The sequence below is a fragment of the Delphinapterus leucas genome, chromosome 11, assembly GCF_059928025.1.
Source record: "Delphinapterus leucas isolate spDelLeu-1000000601 "Yukka" chromosome 11, BTC_Dleu_Yukka2, whole genome shotgun sequence".
NCBI lineage: Eukaryota > Metazoa > Chordata > Mammalia > Artiodactyla > Monodontidae > Delphinapterus > Delphinapterus leucas.
In genome coordinates, this window is record NC_143139.1 from 75,066,108 (window position 1) to 75,086,938 (window position 20,831).

The following is a 20,831-nucleotide window of genomic DNA, read 5'->3' on the forward strand; positions in this document are numbered from 1 at the left end:
TGAGGAGTTAACTGTTTATTATGGGGATATCGGGGTTTTTTAAAACAATGTTTATTTTGAAGATTACCTGTTACTATCCATGCAGTCATAGCTCCTACTTGATAATGGTGCCTCCTCCACTTTCCCTGTTCTAGTTGCTGATAAAAGTGAAGAGAAAGAGAAAGTCTGTCTGTGCTCTCTTTGCTTCCAATCATTCTCCCTCTGTCCTTCTCCTCTTGCAGTATTTCCAAGGAAGCCTGTGTCAGAGCCACCAGACCTACTGCCTGAATTACTCAGCTGCTGTCTTTTATCTTGAGAGTCTGAGGCAGAGAGGGGACTTTGGAATTTATTTAAAAGTAAAGTACCAGGTTCTTTTCTTTTATATTTTTCCTGAGACTCTTTGGATATAACAGGTACTAGGGATTATTAGACCCAAATTAAATGGGAAAGAAGGAAAATAAAGGATCAACCATACATTTTAACTACAAACCTGCTTTCCTTATAAAGACATCATCCTCTGCATACTTAGGATTTTAAATGGTGCACTTCTGGAAACACTGATCATCTAATGTCCCTCCTGAGATTTTGGCTGGAGCTTTACAGTGCTTTATTCGTTCGTTGGTTTGTTTTTGGAAGGAATTGGTGAGAAAACTAGAGTAGGAACTGAGGCTTTGTTACTAGAGGTTTGGCTCTTGCAGGATTTGGCCCCAGCAAGGTCCTGTTGCACAAAAGCTGGGCGCACCATTTACCTTGTATTCTGTGTGAATGGTGCTTCCTGGAGGACGTCAGAGCACACAGTGTAAACACTGCCCCTGAAGTTGTCTAGCATGGTGGCTATGGGTCCCAAAGTGTTATTAGAACAAGGAAGCTCTGCTAGGGACCTTCAGCGTTTGCTAATAAGCAAAACCGAAAAGAATTTTCCTTGACTTCCCTACTTCCTTTAACCCCTTTTTGACATGTCTTTAGTCTGAACCGTACCTTTCAGCCTTTCAGTATTATGCCAGAGCCCTTTTCATGACCCAAGAAAATGGTCCAAGCCTTTCCAGAAAACCAGCTGTTCCCTGCAGCTGCAGGAAGCACCTGCCAGAGCATCACCTCAGAGCTATGGGAGGAATGGCCACCACACACAGTTTCCAACAACTTTGCTGTGAATTGGTGCATCTTTGCCATGGCCAGGATGTGCCAGGAAACCTGGGCGTGGCATGAATGATCTTGGAAAGAGACTTGGCTCTATTTTTATAGCTTCATCATTTCAATGTTTTCTTTGCTACTCAAACCAAAACCTGAAAGCTCATTAGATTTCCAGGGTATGAATAATCTTGTTGCAAAAGTTTTCCCTGGAAGCTTATGGTTGAGACCCTCGCCAAGCCCCCAAACTAGGGAGAATCCAGGTTCATTCCTCTCCCTTCCATGCTAGGGCAGAGAATAATTTAACAAGGCTCAGACATTGTTTTCAAGTAACTGGAAAATCCTGTAACAACTGTGACACAGAAGTTTATATTTATATATAAAATATATACAGCATCCAAAGATATTTAGGGAAAGGAATAAAGGATGCACTGTTGTAATGATGATATATGATACTTTTATAATGCATAATGTTTTGCCAAGTACTTTCTCAAACAACTCTTTTTTTTAATAAATTTATTTTATTTATTTATTTTTGGCTGTGTTAGGTTTGCATTGCTGCGTGCGGGTTTTCTCTAGTTGCAGCGAGCAGGGGCTACTCTTCATTGCAGTGTGCATGCTTCTCATTGTGGTGGCTTCTCTTATTGCAGAGCACGGCTCTAGGTGCACGGGCTTCAGTAGTTGTGGCACGAGGGCTCAGTAGTTGTGGCACACGGGCTTAGTTGCTCCGTGGCATGTGGAATCTTCCTGGACCAGGGCTTAAACCCATGTCCCCTGCATTGGCAGGCAGATTCTTAACCACCACTCTCCAGGGAAGCCCCAATACCGTACTGTTTAATGACTGTAGCTTTGTAGTATAGTCTGAAGTCAGGGAGTCCGGTTCCTCCAGCTCCATTTTCCTTTCTCAAGATTGCTTTGGCTATTTGGGGTCTTTTGTGTTTCCATACAAATTAATTTTTTTTCTAGTTCTGTGAAAAATACCATTGGTAATTTGATAGGGATTGCATTGAATCTGTAGATTGCCTTGGGTAGTACAGTCATTTTGACAATATTGATTCTTCCAGTCCAAGAACACAGTATATCTTTCCATCTGTTTATGTCATCTTTGATTTCTTTCATCAGCATCTTATAGTTTTTGGAGTATAGGTCTTTTGCCTCCTTAGGTAGGTTTATTCCTAGATATTTTGTTCGTTTTGTTGCAGTGGTAAATGAGAGTGTTTCCTTAATTTCTCTTTCAGATTTTTCATCATTAGTATATAGGAATGCAAGAGGTATCTGTGCATTAATTTTGTATCCTGCAACTTTACCAAATTCATTGATGAGCTCTGGTATTTTTCTGGTAGCGTCTTTAGGATTTTCTATGTATAGTATCCTGTCATCTGCAAACAGTGACAGTTTTACTTCTTTTCCAATTTGTATTCCTTTTATTTCTTTTTCTTCGCTGATTGCCGTGGCTAGGATTTCCAAAACTATGTTGAATAATAGAGGTAAAGTGGACATCCTTGTCTTGTTCCTGATCTTAGAAGAAATGCTTTCAGTTTTTCACCATTGAGAATGATGTTTGCTGTGGGTTTGTCGTATATGGCCTTTATTATGTTGAGGTCGGTTCCCTCTATGCCCACTTTCTGGAGAGTTTTTATCATAAATGGATGTCGAATTTTATCAAAAGCTTTTTCTGCAACTATTGAGATGATCATAAAGTTTTTATTTAACAATTTGTTAATGTGGTGTGTCACACTGATTGATTTGCAGATGTTAAAAAATCCTTGCAGCCCTGGGATAAATCCCACTTGACCATGATGTATGATTCTTTTAATGTATTGTTAGACTTGATTTCCTAGTATTTTGTTGAGGATTTTCATGTCTATGTTCATTAGTGATACTGGCCTATAATTTTCTTTTTTTGTGATATCTTTGTCTGGTTTTGGTGTCAGAGTGATGGTGCCTTCATAGAATGAGTTTGGGGGTGTTCCTTCCTCTGCAGTTTTTTGGAATAGTTTCAGAAGGATAGGTGTTAACTCTTCTCTAAATGTCTGGTGAGCCATACCATTTTTAATTTTCTAGTTTCTAGTTGTGCCCTTTTTTCCACTTAGAGAAGTTCCTTTAGCATTTGTTGTAAAACTGGGTTCGTGACAGTGAACTCTTTCTGCTTTTGCTTCTGTGTGAAGGTTTTGATTTCTCTGTCAGATCTGAACGAGAGCCTTGCTGGGTAGAGTATTCTTGGTTGTAGGTTTTTCCCTTTCATCACTTCGAATATATCATGCCACTCCCTTCTGGCCTTCAGAACTTCTGCTGAAAAATCAGCTGATAGTCTTATGGGGATTCCCTTGTATTTATTTAATATTTTCTCTTTGTCTTTAATTTTTGTCAATTTGATTACTATGTTTCTTGGCGTGTTCCTCCTTGGGTTTATCCTGTAAGGGACTCTGCACTTACTGGACTTGGGTGACTGTTTCCTTTCCAGTGTTAGGGAGGTTTTCAGCTATTATCTCTTCAAATATTTTCTCAGGTCCTTACTCTCTCTCTCCTCCTCTGGGACCCCTATAATGCAGACATTGGTGTGTTCGACATTGTCCCAGAAGTCTCTTAAATTGTCCTCATTTCTTTTCATTCTTTTTTATTCCGTTCTGCGGCAGTGATTCCCACCACTCTGTCTTCCAGCTCATTGATTCATTCTTCTGCATCACTTATTCTGCTATTGATTCCTTCTAGTGTATTTTTTCATTTCAGTTATTGTATTCTTCAACTCTGTTTGGTTATTTTTTTATATTTTCTAACTCTTTGCTAAAAACTTGTAACTTCTCACTTTATATATCCATTCTTTTCCCGAGTTCTTGTATCATCTTTATGGTCATTACACTGAACTCTTTTCTCGGGTAGATTGGCTATCTCCACTTTGCTTAGTTGTTCTTCTGGAGTTTAATCTTCTTCCTTCGTCTGGAACATATTCCTATGCCAACTCATTGTGTTTAAATTTCTGTTTGTATTTTTATGTATGTAGTAGCTTAGTTACATTTCTCAGTCTTGGATAAGTGATCCCCTGAAGGGGAAGTCCTATACGTGCCAACAGTACACTCCCTCTCATCAGTCAAGGGCCAGGGACCAACTGGTCCCAGGTTAGGTTCTGACCTATGTTTGTGGACTTAGTTCTGCAGGCTGCAGCATCGTAGTTTTCCTTGCTTCTGGTGTCTGACCCCTGACACTGCTCTAGCCGTTATGCAGGCTTCCTGGTGGGAGGGGCTGGTGGTTGGAGCTGGGTCTTTGCCCTCTGGTGGGCAGGGCTGTGGGAGGGGGTGTGGCTAGAGGTGACTGTGGGCTCAGGATGACTTTAGGCAGCCTGTCTACTGATGGCTGGGGCTGTGTTCCCACCTTGTTGGTTGTTTGGCCTGAGGCATCCCAGCACTGGAGCTAATAGCCTGTTGGATGGGGCCAGGTCTCAGTGCCAAGGACCCAAAATGTCTGCCTCCAGCCAGAGTTCACATAGGTCCCCGCTATGTCCACCACCAGCTTTTATGACTCCAGAGAGATCCATGGACACCCCTGCCTCCCTAGGAGACCCTTCAATACCAGCAGGTAGGTCTGGCCCAGGCTCCTATGTAGTCACTGCTTTGCCCTGGGACCTGGTGCACATGGGACCTTGTCTGCACCCTCCAAGAGTGGAATCTCTGTTTCCCCCAGTCCTGTGGAGCTTCTGCAATCAAGCCCTACTAGCCTTCAAAGCCATATGTTCTGCTGACGTAGGGCTCAGAGCTCTCACTTCTATGGGAGAACTTCTCTGATATAATTATTCTCCAATTTGTGGGTTGCCCACCCGGGCAGTATGGGATTTGATTATATCATGAGTGCACCCCTCCTACTGTCTCACGTTTTCTTTTTTATGTCTTTGGATGTAGAATCTTGTTTTGGTAGGTTCCAGTCCTTTTTATCAATGGTGTTCAGCAGTTAGTTGTGATTTTAGTGTGCTTGTAAGAGCAGGTGAGCTCAGTGTCCTTCTCTGCCATCTTGTTTCCCTCTACTCCTTGGTCAGGTTTATTCCTAAGTATTTTTTTTTTTGATGTGATATTAAAAAGGATTTTTTAACTTTCCCTTTCTGATATTTCATGTTAGTGTAAAGAAATGCAACAGATTTCTGTGTGTTAGTCTTGTATCCTGCTACCTTGCTGAATTTGTTTATCAGTTCTAGTAGTTTTTGTGTGGAGTCTTTAAGGTTTTCTATATATAGTATCATATCATCTGCCTATAAGGACAGTTTTACCTCTTCCCTTCCAATTCAGATACCTTTTATTTCTTTTTCTTGTCTGGTTGCTGTGACTAGGACTTCCAGTACTATGTTAAATATAAGTGGTAAGAGTGGACATCCTTTTCTTGTTCCAAATTTTAATGGGAAGGTTTTCAGCTTTTCACTGTTGAGTACTATGTTGGCTGTGGGTTTGTCATAAATAGCTTTTATTATGTTGAGTTATGTACTTACTTTGGTAAGCGTTTTTATCATGAATACATGTTGATTTTATCAGATGCTTTTTCTGCATCTATTGAGATGATCATGTGGTTTTTGTCTTTTGTTGATGTGGTATATCACATTGATTGATTTACATATGTTGAACCATCCTTGTAACCCTGAGATGAATCCAGCTTGATCATGGTGTATGATATTTTTTATGTGTTGTTGGATTTGGTTTGCTAATATTTTGTTGAGAATTTTTGTATCTGTATTCATCAAGATATTGGCCTGTAATTTTCTTTTTTGATAGTGTCTTTTTCTGGTTTTGGTATCAGAGTGAGGGTGGCTTCATAGAATGAATTTGGGAGTGTTCCCTCCTCTTCAGTCTTTTAGAAGAGTTTGAAAAGGATTGGTATAATTTCTTCTTTGTAGGTTTGGTAGAATTCCCCAGTGAACCCATTTCATCCTAGACTTTTGTTTGCAAGGAGTTTTTTTTATTACAGATTCTATTGCACTTCTAGTGATCAGTCTGTTCAATTTATTTATTTCTTCTTGATTCTGTTTTGGTGAGCTGTATGTTTCTAAAAACTTGTCCATTTCTTCTAGGTTGTGCAATTTGTTGGCATATATTTGTTCATAGTATTCTCTTTTTTTACTTATTCTCTCTCTCTTTTTTTATTTTTTTTGGATTTCTGCGGTATCAGTTTTTCCTCTTTCACTTCTTATTTTGTTTATTTGGGTCCTCTCTTTTCTTCTCTTTCTTCTTCCCCCCTGCATGGCTTTGTGGTCTCACTCATTGATGCCTTCTGTTTGCAGTGCCCTGTCAAAGCCTTGGTAGTACAGAGATAGACAAGGATAGCGAAATGTTTAAAACCACAAGTTGTGGAGTGAGAACATCAGACACTCGAAGTCAGACAGAATCACTGACCCACCACTTATGGGCTGTGTGACTTTGGGCAGATTACCCAACCTCTCTGAGTCCAATTTAATGGATTATCCTACTTTTCCTCACTGATTTTTTTTTTTAATATTTATTTATTTATTTTTGGCCGCATTGGGTCTTTGTTGCTACGTGCGGGCTTTCTCTAATTGTGGGAAGCAGGGGCTACTCTTCATTGCAGTGTGTGGGCTTCTCATTCGGTGGCTTCTCTTGTTGCAGAGCATGGGCTCTAGGCATGCAGGCTCAGTAGTTGTGACGTGCAGGCTCAGTAGTTGTGGCTCACGGGCTCTAGAGCACAGGCTCAGTAGTTGTGGTGCACGGGCTTAGTTGCTCTGTGGCATGTGGGATCTTCCCAGACCAGGGCTCGAACCTGTGTCCCCTGCATTGGCAGGCAGATTCTTAACCACTGTACGACCAGGGAAGTCCTGTCTCTTCTCTTCTTGATGAGCCTGGTCAGAGGTTTGTCGATTTTGTTTACCCTTTCAAAAAAATCAGCTCTTGATTTTATTGATTTGTTTCTATTGTTCTTTTGATTTCTATTTTATTTACTTCCTCTCTGATCTTTATTATTTCCTTCCTTCTGCTGACTTTAGACTTTGTTTGTTCTTCTTTTTCTAATTCTTTTAGGTGGTAAGTTAGGTCATTTGAGATTTTTTTTATTTTTTGAAGAAGGCCTGTATCACTATGAACTTCCCTCATGGGACTGCTTTTGCTGCATCCCAGAGATTTTGTATGGTTGTGTTTTCATTGTCATTTGTCTCAAGATTTTTTTGAATTTCCTCTTTGATTTCATTGTTGATCCATTGGTTTTTTAGTAGCCTGTTGTTTAGTCTCCATGTAATCATTTTTTTCTCGTTTCTCTTTCTGTGGTTGATTTCTGGTTTCATGCTGTTGTGGTCAGAAAAGATGCTTGAAATAATTTCTGTCCTCTTACATATAGTCAGGCTTGCTTTGTGTCCTAGCATGTTTCCTATTACTTGTTTTCTCTATTTAGGAGCTCCTATATTGGGTGCATATATGTAAACAAGTGTAATATCCTCTTTTTGTATTGATTCTTTTTTTTTTTTTTTTTTTTTTGGCACAGGCCTCTCACTGTTGGGGCCTCTCCCATTGCGGAGCACAGGCTCCGGACGCGCAGGCCCAGTGGCCATGGCCCATGGGCCCAGCCGCTCCGCGGCATGTGGGATCCTCCCAGACCAGGGCACGAACCCATGTTCCCTGCATCAACAGACGGACTCTCAACAACTGTGCCACCAGGGAAGCCCTGTATTGATTCTTTTATCATTTTATAGTGTCCTTCTTTATCTTTCTTTATGGCCTTTGTTTTAAAGTCTATTTTGTCTCATACAAGTACTGCTACTCCCACTTTCTTGTCATTTCCATTTTCATAAAACACCTTTTTCCATCTCCTCACTTTCAATCTGTGTATCCTTTGCCCTAAAGTGGGTCTCTTGTAGGCAGCATATTGTAGGCTCTTGTTTTATTATCTAATCTGCCACTCTTTTTTATTATCTAATCTGCCACTCTCTGTGTTTAGATTGGAACATTTTGTCCATTGACACTTAAGGTAATTGTTGATAGATATGTATTTATTGCCATTTTAAACCTTATTTTTCAGTTGATTTTGTATTTCCTCTTTGTTCCTTTTTCTTTTTGTTTTTCCTCTTGTGGTTTGATGATTTTTGTGTTATGCTTGAGTTCTTTTGTTTTTGGTTTTTCTGAATCTGTTGTATGTTTTTGATTTTTTGTTGCCCTGTTTTACAAGTATGTTAACCCATTACTATATCTACTTGTATTAGATTCATAGTCATATAGGTTCAACCATATTCTGAAAAAAGTCTTCTGAAAAAAGTCTACATTTTCTTACCACTCCCCCCACATTTTATGATTTTGATGTCCTCTTTTATATCTTCGTGTTTATCACTTTGCTCTTTATTGTAGTTATCATTGCTTTCACACACACACAAAATAACTGTAATCTATATACTGGCTTATTTAAGTGATTTATTTTCCAATTGTGATTTTCTTATTCCTATATATTCTTCTTTTCTATTTAGAGAAGACCTTTCAATATTTCTTTTAGGATAGTTTAGTATTGCTGTGTTCTTTTAGTTTTTGTTTCTTTTTGTTTTGTTAGCTTTGTTTGAGAAATTCTTTATATCTCCTTCTATTCTAAATGATAATCTTGCTGGGTAGAATATCCTAGGTTTCAGGTTTTCCCCTTTCTGGACATTGAACATCTTTCCACTCCCCTCTGGCCTACAACATTTTCTGTAGAGAAATCAGCTGAATGCCTTATGCGGGTTCCCTTTTAACTAACTCTGTTTTTCTCTTTAGAATCCTCTCTTTAGCTTTTGCTATTTTAATTTTAATACATCTTCGTATAAGTCTGTTTGTGTTCATCTTGTTTGGGACTTTCCTGTACTTGGATATCTGTTTCCTTCTTTAATTTGGGAATTTTTCAGCCACAATTTCTTCAAATACATTTTTGATTCCCTTTTCTCTTCTCCTTCTGGGATCCCTATTATGTGTAGATTGGCTTGCTTTATATTATCCCATAAGTCTCGTATATAGCTTTCATTCTTTTACATTTGTCCTTTTGTCTGCTGTTCTGATTGCATGATTTCCATTATTCTAATTTCTAGATCACTTATTTGTTCCTCTGCATTGTTTAGTTTGCTATTTATTGCCTTTAGCTTGGCTTTTGTTTCTGCAAATGAGTTTTCTAATTTTAATTGGCTCCTCTTTATAGTTTCTAGTTCCTTGTTACAGTAATCTTCATTCCTCTCAATAGCCTTTCTTAATTTCTACAGTTTCCTTTTTATTACCTCCTTTTTGAACTTGGGATCTAGTATAATAGACTGGTCTGTTTCGTTGTTTGTTGGTCTTTCAGGGGATATCTCATGTTCTATAAATTGGGAGTGATTCCTCTGCTTTTTTTTAATTTAATTTAATTTTTTATACAGCAGGTTCTTATTAGTTATACATTTTATACATATTGGTGTATATATATCAATCACAGTCGCCCAATTCAGCACACCACCACCACCACCCACACATTCCCCCCTTGGTGTCCATACATTTGTTCTGTACCTCTTTGTCTCGGTCTCTGCCCCGCAGCCCGGTACATCTGTACCATTTTTCTAGGTTCCACATATATCCGTTAATATACATTATTTGTTTTTCTCTTTCTGACGTACTTCACTCTGTATGACAGTCTCTACATCCATCCACGTCTCTACAAATGACTCAGTTCCGTTCCTTTTTATGACTTGAGTAATATTCCATTGTATATATGTACCACATCTTCTTTATCCATTTGTCTGTCGATGGGCATTTAGGTTGCTTCCATGTCCTGGCGATTGTAAATAGTGCTGAAATGAAGATTGGGTTGCATGTGTCTTTTTGAATTATGGTTTTCTCTGAGTATATGCCCAGTAGTGGGATTGATATGTCATATGGTAATTCTATTTTTCGATTTTAAGGAACCTCCATACTGTTCTCCATAGTGCCTGTATCAATTTACATTCCCACCAGCAGTACAAGAAGGTTCCCTTTTCTCCACACCCTCTCCAGCATCTGCTGTTTGTAGATTTTCTGATGATGCCCATTCTAACTGGTGTGAGGTGATACCGCATAGTAGTTTTCATTTGCATTTCTCTAATAATTAATGATGTTGAGCATTCTTTCGTGTGTTTGTTGGCAATCTGTATATCTTCTTTGGAGAAATGTCTGTTCAGGTGTTCTGCCCATTTTTGGATTGGGTTGTTTGTTTTTTTGAGATTGAGCTGCATGAGCTGCTTGTAAATTTTGGAGATTGATCCTTTCTCAACTGCTTCATTTGCAAATATTTTGTCCCATTCTGAGGCTTCTCTTTTCGTCTTGTTTATGGTTTCCTTTACTGTGCAAAAGCTTTTAAATTTCATTAGGTCCCATTTGTTTGTTTTTGTTTTTATTTCCATTTCTCTAGCAGGTGGGTCAAAAAGCATCTTGCTGTGATTTATGTCATGGAGTGTTCTGCCTATGTTTTCCCCTAAGAGTTTAATAATGCCTGGCCTTACATTTAGGTCTTTAATCCATTTTGAGTTTTGTTTTGTGTATGGTGTTAGGGAGTGTTCTAATTTCATTCTTTTACATGTAGCTCTCTAGTTTTCCCTGCACGACTTTTTTTTTCTTTTAATATCTTTATTGGGGTATAATTGCTTTACAATGGTGTGTTAGTTTCTGCTTTATAACAAAGTGAATCAGTTATACACATACATATGTTCCCATATCTCTTCCCTCTTGTGTCTCCCTCCCTCCCACCCTCCCTATCCCACCCCTCCAGGCGGTCACAAAGCACCGAGCTGATCTCCCTGTGCTATGCAGCTGCGTCCCACTAGCTATCTACCTTACGTGTGGTAGTGTATATATGTCCATGCCTCTCTCTCGCTTTGTCACAGCTCACCCTTCCCCCTCCCCATATCCTCAAGTCCATTCTCTAGTAGGTCTGTGTCTTTATTCCTGTCTTACCCGTAGGTTTTTCATGACATTTTTTTTTCTTAAATTCTATATATATATGTTAGCATACGGTATTTGTCTTTCTCTTTCTGACTTACTTCACTCTGTATGATAGACTCTAGGTCTATCCATCTCATTACAAATAGCTCAATTTTGTTTCTTTTTATGGCTGAGGAATATTCCATTGTACATATGTGCCATATCTCCTTTATTCATTCATCCGATGATGGGTACCTAGGTTGTTTCCATCTCCAGGCTATTGTAAATAGAGCTGAAACGAACATTTTGGTACATGACTCTTTTTGAATTATGGTTTTCTCAGGGTATACGCCCAGTAGTGGGATTGCTGGGTCGTATGGTAGTTCTATTTGTAGTTTTTTAAGGAACCTCCACACTGTTCTCCATAGTGGCTGGACCAATTCACATTTCCACCAGCAGTGCAAGAGTGTTCCCTTTTCTACACACCCTCTCCAGCATTTATTGTTTCCAGATTTTTTGATGATGGCCATTCTCACTGGTGTGAGATGATATCTCCTTGTAGTTTTGATTTGCATTTCTCTAATGATTAATGATGTTGAGCATTCTTTCATGTGTTTGTTGGTAGTCTGTATATCTTCATTGGAGAAATGTCTGTTTAGGTCTTGTGTCCATTTTTGGATTGGTATGTTTGTTTTTTTGTTATTGAGCTGCATGAGCTGCTTGTAAATTTTGGAAATTAATCCTTTGTCAGTTGCTTCATTTGCAAATACTTTCTCCCATTCTGAGGGTTGTCTTTTGGTCTTGTTTATGATTTCCTTTGCTGTGCAAAAGCTTTGAAGTTTCATTAGGTCCCATATGTTTATTTTTGTTTTTATTTCCATTTCTCTAGGAGGTGGGTCAAAAAGGATCTTGCTGTGATTTATGTCATAGAGTGTTCTGCCTATGTTTTCCTCTAAGAGTTTGATAGTTTCTGGCCTTACATTTAGGTCTTTAATCCATTTTGAGCTTATTTTTGTGTATGGTGTTAGGGAGTGATCTAATCTCATACTTTTACATGTACCTGACCAGTTTTCCCAGCAACAAATATTGAAGAAGCTGTCTTTTCTCCACTGTACATTCCTGCCTCCTTTATCAAAGATAAGGTGACCATATTTGTGCGGGTTTATCTCTGGGCTTTCTTTCCTGTTCCATTGATCTATATTTCTGTTTTTGTGCCAGTACCATACTGTCTTGATTACTGTAGCTTTGTAGTATAGTCTGAAGTCAGGGAGCCTGATTCCTCCAGCTCCGTTTTTCGTTCTCAAGATTGCTTTGGCTATTCGGGGTCTTTTGTGTTTCCCTACAAATTGTGAGATTTTTTTGTTCAAGTTCTGTGAAAAATGCCAGTGGTAGTTTGATAGGGATTGCATTGGATTTGTAGATTGCTTTGGGTAGTAGAGTCATTTTCACAATGTTGATTCTTCCAATCCAAGAACATGGTATATCACTCCATCTACTTGTATCATCTTTAATTTCTTTCATCAGTGTCTTATAATTTTCTGCATACAGGTCTTTTGTCTCCTTAGGTAGGTTTATTCCTAGATATTTTATTCTTTATGTTCCAATGGTAAATGGGAGTGTTTTCTTGATTTCACTTTCAGGTTTTTCATCATTACTGTATAGGAGTGCCAGAGATTTCTGTGCATTAATTTTGTATCCTGCAACTTTACCAGATTCATTGATTAGCTCTAGTAGTTTTCTGGTAGCGTCTTTAAGATTCCCTATGTATAGTATCATGTTATCTGCAAACAGTGACAGCTTAATTCTTCTTTTCTGATTTGGATTCCTTTTATTTCCTTTTCTTCTTTGATTGCTGTGGCTAAAACTTCCAAAACTATGTTGAATAATAGTGGTGAGAGTGGGCAACCTTGTCTTCTTCCTGATCTTAGTGGAAGTGCTTTCAGTTTTTCACCATTGACAATGATGTTGGCTGTGGGTTTGTCATATATGGCCTTTATTATGTTGAGGAAAGTTCCCTCTATGCCTACTTTCTGCAGGGTTTTTATCATAAATGGGTGTTGAATTTTGTCAAAAGCTTTTTCTGCATCTATTGAGATGATCATATGGTTTTCTCCTTCAGTTTGTTAATATGGTTTATCACATTGATCGATTTGCGTATATTGAAGAATCCTTGCATTCCTGGAATAAACCCCACTTGATCATGGTGTATGATCCTTTTATTGTGCTGTTGGATTCTGTTTGCTAGTATTTTTCTTTTAACATCTTTATTGGGGTATAATTGCTTTACAATGGTGTGTTAGTTTCTGCTTTATAACAAAGTGAATCAGTTATACATATACATATGTTCCCATATGTCTTCCCTCTTGCGTCTCCCTCCCTCCCACTCTCCCTATCCCACCCCTCCAGGCTGTCACAAAGCACCGAGCTAATATCCCTGTGCCATGCGGCTGCTTCCCACTAGCTATCTACCTTATTACGTTTGTTAGTGTGTATATGTCCATGACTCTGTCTCGCCCTGTCAATGTTTGCTAGTATTTTGTTGAGGATTTTTGCATCTATGTTCATCAGTGATATTGGCCTGTAGTTTTCTTTCTTTGTGACATCCCTGTCTGGTTTTGGTATCAAGGTGATGGTGGCCTCGTAGAAGGAATTTGGGAGTGTTCCTCCCTCTGCTATATTTTGGAAGAGTTTGAGAAGGATAGGTGTTAGCTCTTCTCTAAATGTTTGATAGAATTCCCCTGTGAAGCCATCTGGTCCTGGGCTTTTGTTTGTTGGAAGATTTTTAATCACAGTTTCAATTTCAGTGCTTATGATTGGTCTGTTCATATTTTCTATTTCTTCCTGATTCAGTCTTGGCAGGTTGTGCATTTCTAAGAATTTGTCCATTTCTTCCAGGTTGTCCATTATATTGGCATATAGTTGCTTGTAGTAATCTCTCATGATCTTTTGTATTTCTGCAGCGTCAGTTGTTACTTCTCCTTTGTCATTTCTAATTCTATTGATTTGAGTCTTTTCCCTTTTTTTCTTGATGAGTCTGGCTAATGGTTTATCAATTTTGTTTATCTTCTCAAAGAACCAGCTTTTAGTTTTATTGATCTTTGCTACTGTTGCCTTCATTTCATTTTCATTTATTTCTGATCTGATTTTTATGATTTCTTTCCTTCTGCTAACTTTGGGGTTTTTTTGTTCTTCTTTCTCTGATTGCTTTAGGTGCAAGGTTCGGTTGTTTATTCGAGATGTTTCCTGTTTCTTGAGGTGGGCTTGTATTGCTATAAACTTCCCTCTTAGAACTGCTTTTGCTGCATCCCATAGGTTTTGGGTCGTCGTGACTCCATTGTCATTTGCTTCTAGGTATTTTTAAATTTCCTCTTTGATTTCTTCAGTGATCACTTCGCTATTAAGTAGTGTATTGTTTAGCTTCCATGTGTTTGTATTTTTTACACATCTTTTCCTGTAATTGATATCTAGTCTCATGGCGTTGTGGTCGGAAAAGATACTTGGTACAATTTCAATTTTCTTAAATTTATCAAGGCTTGATTTGTGACCCAAGATATGATCTATCCTGGAGAATGTTCCATGAGCACTTGAGAAAAATGTGTATTCTGTTGTTTTTGGATGGCGTGTCCTATAAATATCAGTTAAGTCCATCTTGTTTAATGTATCATTTAATGCTTGTGTTTCCTTATTTATTTTCATTTTGGATGATCTGTCCATCGGTGAAAGTGGGGTGTTAAAGTCCCCTACTATGGTTGTGTTACTGTCGATTTCCCCTTTTATTGCTGTTAGTATTTGCCTTATGCATTGAGGTGCTCCTATGTTGGGTGCATAACTATTTACAATTGTTATATCTTGTTCTTGGATCGATCCCTTGATCATTATGTAGTGTCCTTCTTTGTCTCTTCTAATAGTCTTTATTTTAAAGTCTATTTTGTCTGATATGAGAATTGCTACTCCAGCTTTCTTTTGGTTTCCATTTGCATGGAATATCTTTTTCCATCCCCTTACTTTCAGTCTGTATGTGTCTCTAGGTCTGAAGTGGGTCTCTTGTAGACAGCATACATATGGGTCTTGTTTTTGTATCCATTCAGCCAATCTGTTTCTTTTGGTGGGAGTATTTAGTCCATTTACATTTAAGGTAATTATCGATATGTATGTTCCTATTCCCATTTTCTAAATTGTTTTGGGTTCCTTATTGTAGGTCTTTTCCTTCTCTTGTGTTTCTTGCCTAGAGAAGTTCCTTTAGCATTTGTTGTAAAGCTGGTTTGGTGGTGCTGAACTCTCTCAGCTTTTGCTTGTCTGTAAAGGTTTTAATTTCTCCACCTAACCTGAATGAGATCCTTGCTGGGTAGAGTAATCTTGGTTGCAGGTTTTTCTCCTTCATCACTTTAAATATGTCCTGCCACTCCCTTCTGGCTTGCAGGGTTTCTGCTGAAAGATCAGCTCTTAACCTTATGGGGATTCCCTTGTATGTTATTTGTTGTTTTTTCCTTACTGCTTTTAATATGCTTTCTTTGTATTTAATTTTTGACAGTTTGATTAATATGTGTCTTGGCGTATTTCTCCTTGGATTTATCCTGTATGGGATTTTCTGTGCTTCCTGGACCTGATTAACTATTTCCTTTCCCATATTAGGGAAGTTTTCAACTATAATCTCTTCAAATATTTTCTCAGTCCCTTTCTTTTTCTCTTCTTCTTCTGGAACCCCTATAAGTCGAATGTTGGTGCGTTTAATGTTGTCCCAGAGGTCTCTGAGACTGTCCTCAGTTCTTTTCATTCTTTTTTCTTTATTCTGCTCTGCAGTAGGTATTTCCACTATTTTATCTTCCAGGTCACTTATCCGTTCTTCTGCCTCAGTTATTTTGCTATTGATCCCATCTAGAGTATTTTTCATTTCATTTATTGTGTTCATCGTTGTTTGTTTCATCTTTAGTTCTTCTAGGTCCTTGTTAAATGTCTCCTGCATTTTGTCTATTTCCAAGATTTTGGATCATCTTTACTATCATTATTCTGAATTCTTTTTCAGGTAGACTGCGTATTTCCTCTTCATTTGTTAGGTCTGGTGGGTTTTTATCTTGCTCCTTCATCTGATGTGTGTTTTTCTGTCTTCTCATTTTGCCTATCTTACTGTGTTTGGGATCTCCTTTTTGCAGGCTGCAGGTTCGTAGTTCCTGTTGTTTTTGGTGTCTGTCCCCAGTGGCTAAGGTTGGTTCCGTGGGTTCTGTCGGCTTCCTGGTGGAGGGGACTAGTGCCTGTGTTCTGATGGATGAGGCTTGATCTTGTCTCTCTGGTGGACAGGTCCACATCTGGTGGTGTGTTTTGGGGTGTCTGTGGGCTTATTATCGTTTTAGGCAACCTCTCTGCTAATGGGTGGGGTTATGTTCCTGTTTTGCTAGTTGTTTGGCATAGGGTGTCCAGCAATGTAGCTTGCTGGTCGTTGAGTGAATTGGGGTGCTGGCGTTGAGATGGAGATCTCTGGGAGGTTTTCGCTGTTTGATATTATGTGGAGCTGGGAGGTCTCTTGTGGACCAGGGTCCTGAAGTTGGCTCTCCCACCTCAGAGGCACAGCACTGACTCCTGGCTGCAGCACCAAGAGCCTTTCATCCACACGGCTCAGAATAGAAGGGAGAAAAAGTAGAGATAAAGAATTTAGTAGAAGTAGGAAGGAAGGAAGGAAGGAGGAAAGGAAGAAGGAAAGAAAAAAGGAAAGAAAGAAAGGCGGGAGGGAGGGAGGGATGTGGGAGGAAGGAAGGAAGGAGGGAAGGGAGGAAAAAAGATAGAAAGAAAGAAGATAAAGTAAAGTAAAATATAATAAAGTTATTAAATTAAAAAATAATTATTAAGAAAATTAAAACAAAAGAAAAACAGAACCTTAGGACAAATGGTGGAAGCAAAGCTATACAGACAAAATCTCATACAGAAGCATACACATACACACTCATGAAAAGAGGAAAAGGAAAAAATCATAAATCTTGCTCTCGAAGTCCACCTCCTCAATTTGGGAAGATTCGTTGTCTAAAGGAGGGAGGGAGGGAGGGAGGGAAGGAAGGAAGGAAGATAAAGTAAAATAATATAAAGTTATTAAAATTATTAAGAAAAAAAAACGAACGGATAGAACCCTAGGACAAATGGTGGAAGCAAAGCTATACAGACAAAGTCTGACACAGAAGCATACACATACACACTCACAAAAAGAGGAAAAGGGGAAAAAAATCATAAATCTTTCTCTCAAAGTCCACCTCCTCAATTTGGGATGATTCGTTGTCTATTCATGTGTTCCACGGATGCAGGGTACTTCAAGTTGATTGTGGAGCTTTAATCTGCTGCTTCTGAGGCTGCTGGGAGAGATTTCCCTTTCTCTTCTTTGTTCTCACAGCTCCCAGGGGCTCAGCTTTGGATTTGGCCCCGCCTCTGCGTGTAGGTCGCTGGAGGGCGTCTGTTTTTCGCTCAGACAGGACGGGGTTAAAGGAGCAGCTGCTTCGGAGGCTCTGGCTCACTCAGGCCGGGGGAAGGGAGGGGTACGGAGTGTGGGGCAAGCCTGCGGTGGCAGAGGCCGGCGTGACGTTGCACCAGCCTGAGCCCCACCGTGCGTTCTCCCAGGGATCCTGGGAGAACCTGGCTGTGGTGGGCTGCACAGGCTTCCTGGAAGAGGGGTGTGGATAGTGACCTGTGCTCTCACACAGGCTTCTTGTTGGTGGCAGCAGCAGCCTTAGCGTCTCCTGCCTGTCTTTGGGGTCCGCACTTTTAGCTGTGTCTCGCACCCGTCTCTGGAGCTCCTTTAAGCAGCGCTCTTAATCCCCTCTCCTCGCGCACCAGGAAACAGGGGAGAAAAAGTCTCTTGCCTTTTCGGCAGCTCCAGACCTTTTCCCGGACTCCCTCCCAGCTATCCGTGGTGCACTAACCCCTTCAGGCTGTGTTCATGCCGCCAACCCCAGTCCTCTCCCTGTGCTCTGTCCAAAGCCCGAGCCTCAGCTCGCAGCCCCGCCCACCCGGGCTGGTGAGTGCCGGTCGGCACCGATCCTCTGTGCGGGAATCTCCCCGCTTTGCCCTCCGCGCCCCTGTTGCTGCGCTCTCCTCCGTGGCTCCGTAGCTCCCCCCCTCCGCCCCCCGCAGTCTCCGTCTGCGAAGGGGCTTCCTAGTGTGTGCAAACCTTTCCTCCTTCACAGCTCCCTCCCACTGGTGCAGGTACTGTCCCTATTCTTTTTTCTCTGTTTTTTTTTTTTGCCCTACCCAGGTACGTGGGGAGTTTCTTGCCTTTTGGGAGGTCTGAGGTCTTCTGCCAGCGTTCAGTAGGTGTTCTGTAGGAGTTGTTCCGCGTGTAGATGTATTTCTGGTGTATCTGTGGGGAGGAAGGTGATCTCCGCATCTTACTCTTCCACCATCTTCCCCTCATCTCTGCACAACTTATTGAAGAGGCTGTCTTTCTCCACTGTATATTCTTGCCTCCTTTATCAAAGGTAAGGTGACCATATGTGCGTGGGTTTATCTCTGGGCTTTCTATCCTGTTCCACTGATCTATATTTCTGTTTTTGTGCCAGTACCATACTGTCTTGATTACTGTAGCTTTGTAGGGTAGTCTGAAGTCAGAGAGTCTGATTCCTCCAGCTCCATTTATCTTTCCAAAGATTGCTTTGGCTATTCGGGATCTTTTGTGTTTCCATACAAATTGTGAAATTTTTTGTTCTAGTTCTGTGAAAATTTCCATTGGTAGTTTGATTGGGATTGCATTGAATCTATAGATTGCTTTGGGTAGTATAGTCATTTTCACAGTGTTGATTCTTCCAATCCAAGAACATGGTATATCTCTCCATCTATTTGTATCATCTTTAATTTCTTTCATCAGTGTTTTATAATTTTCTGCATACAGGGCTTTATTCTCCTTAGGTAGGTTTATTACTACATACTTTATTCTTTTTGTTGCAATGGTAAATGGAGGTGTTTTCTTAATTTTACTTTAAGATTTTTCATCATTAGTGTATAGGAATGCCAGAGATTTCTGTGCATTAATTTTGTATCCTGCTACTTTAGCAAATTCATTGATTAGCTCTAGTAGTTTTCTGGTAGCATCTTTAGGATTCTCTATGTGTAGTATCATGTCATCTGCAAACAATGACAGCTTTACTTCTTTTCTGATTTGGATTCCTTTTATTTCTTTTTCTTCTCTGATTGCTGTGGCTAAAACTTCCAAAGCTATGTTGAATAATAGTGGTGAGAGTGGGCAACCTTGTCTTCTTCCTGATCTTAGTGAAAATGGTTTCAGTTTTTCACCATTGAGGACGATGTCTGTGGGTTTGTCATATATGGCCTTTATTATGTTGAGGAAAGGTCCCTCTGTGCCTAATTTCTGGAGGATTTTTATCATAAATTGTTGTTGAATTTTGTCAAAAGCTTTTTCTGCATCTATTGAGATGATCATATGGTTTTTCTCCTTCAGTTTTTTAATATGGTGTATCATGTTGATTGATTTGCATATATTGAAGAATCCTTGCATTCCTGGGATATATCCCACTTGATCATCGTGTATGATCCTTTTAATGTGCTGTTGGATTCTGTTTGCTAATATTTTGTTGAGGATTTTTACATCTGTGTTCATCAGTGATATTCGCCTGTAGTTTTCTTTCTTTGTGACATCTTTGTCTGGTTTTATTATCAGGGTGATGGTGGCCTCATAGAATGAGTTTGGGAGTGTTCCTCCTTCTGCTGTATGTTGGAAGAGTTGGAGAAGGATAGGTGTTAGCTCTTCTCTAAATGTTTGGTAGAATTCGCCTGTGAAGCCATCTGGTCCTGGGCTTTTGTTTGTTGGAAGATTTTTAATCACAGTTTCAATTTCAGTGCTTGTGATTGGTCTGTTCATATTTTCTATTTCTTCCTGATTCAGTCTTGGCAGGTTGTGCATTTCTAAGAATTTGTCCATTTCTTCCAGGTTGTCCATTATATTGGCATATAGTTGCTTGTAGTAATCTCTCATGATCCTTTGTACTTCTGCAGTGTTAATTGTTACTTTTCCTTTTTCATTTCTAATTATCGATTTACATCTTCTCCCTTTTTTTCTTGATCAGTCTGGCTAATGGTTGAACAAGCTTTTAGTTTTAATATCTTTGCTATAGTTTCTTTCATTTCTTTTTCATTTATTTCTGATCTGATCTTTACGATTTCTTTCCTTCTAACTTTTGGGGTTTTTTGTTCTTCTTTCTCTAATTGCTTTAGGTGTACGGTTAGATTGTTCATTTTAGCTGTTTCTTATTTCTTAAGGTAGGATTGTATTGCTATAAACTTCTCTCTTAGAACTGCTGTTGTTGAATCCTGTAAGTTTTGGGTCGTCGTGTTTTCATTGTCATTTGTCTCTAGTTATTTTTTGATTTTCTCTTTCATTTCTTCAGTGATCTCTTGGTTATTAAGTAGTGTATTGTTTAGCCTCCATGTGTTCTTATTTTTTACAGATTTTTTCCTGTAATTGATATCTAGCCTCATAGTGTTGTGGTCGGAAAAGATACTTAATACGATTTCAATTTTCTTAAATTTACCAAGGTTTGATTTGTGACCCAAGATATGATCTATCCTGGAGAATGTTCCGTGAGCACTGGAGAAGAAATTGTATTCTGTTGTTTTGGGATGCAATATCCTATAAATATCAATTAAGTCCATTTTCTTTAATGTATCATTTAAAGCTTGTGTTTCCTTATTTATTTTCATTTTAGATAATCTGTCCCTTGGTGAAAGTGGGGTGTTAAAGTCCCCTACTATGGTTGTGTTACTGTTGATTTCCCCTTTTATGGCTGTTAGTATTTACCTTATGTATTGAGGTGCTCCTATGTTGGGTGCATATATATTTACAATTGCCGTCTTCTTTTTGGATTGATCCCTTGA

The 20,831-nt window shown here is 39.3% G+C and overlaps 1 protein-coding gene across 1 annotated transcript in view; it reads left to right on the plus strand.

Annotated features, from left to right (window-relative positions):
• PLEKHG7 (pleckstrin homology and RhoGEF domain containing G7) overlaps positions 1–20,831 on the plus strand; it is an 86,090-nt gene that overhangs the window by 32,744 nt on the left and 32,515 nt on the right. The window contains 1 exon segment of the mRNA XM_089921120.1: positions 222–335. Coding sequence (XP_089777246.1) covers positions 222–335 — 114 coding nt within the window.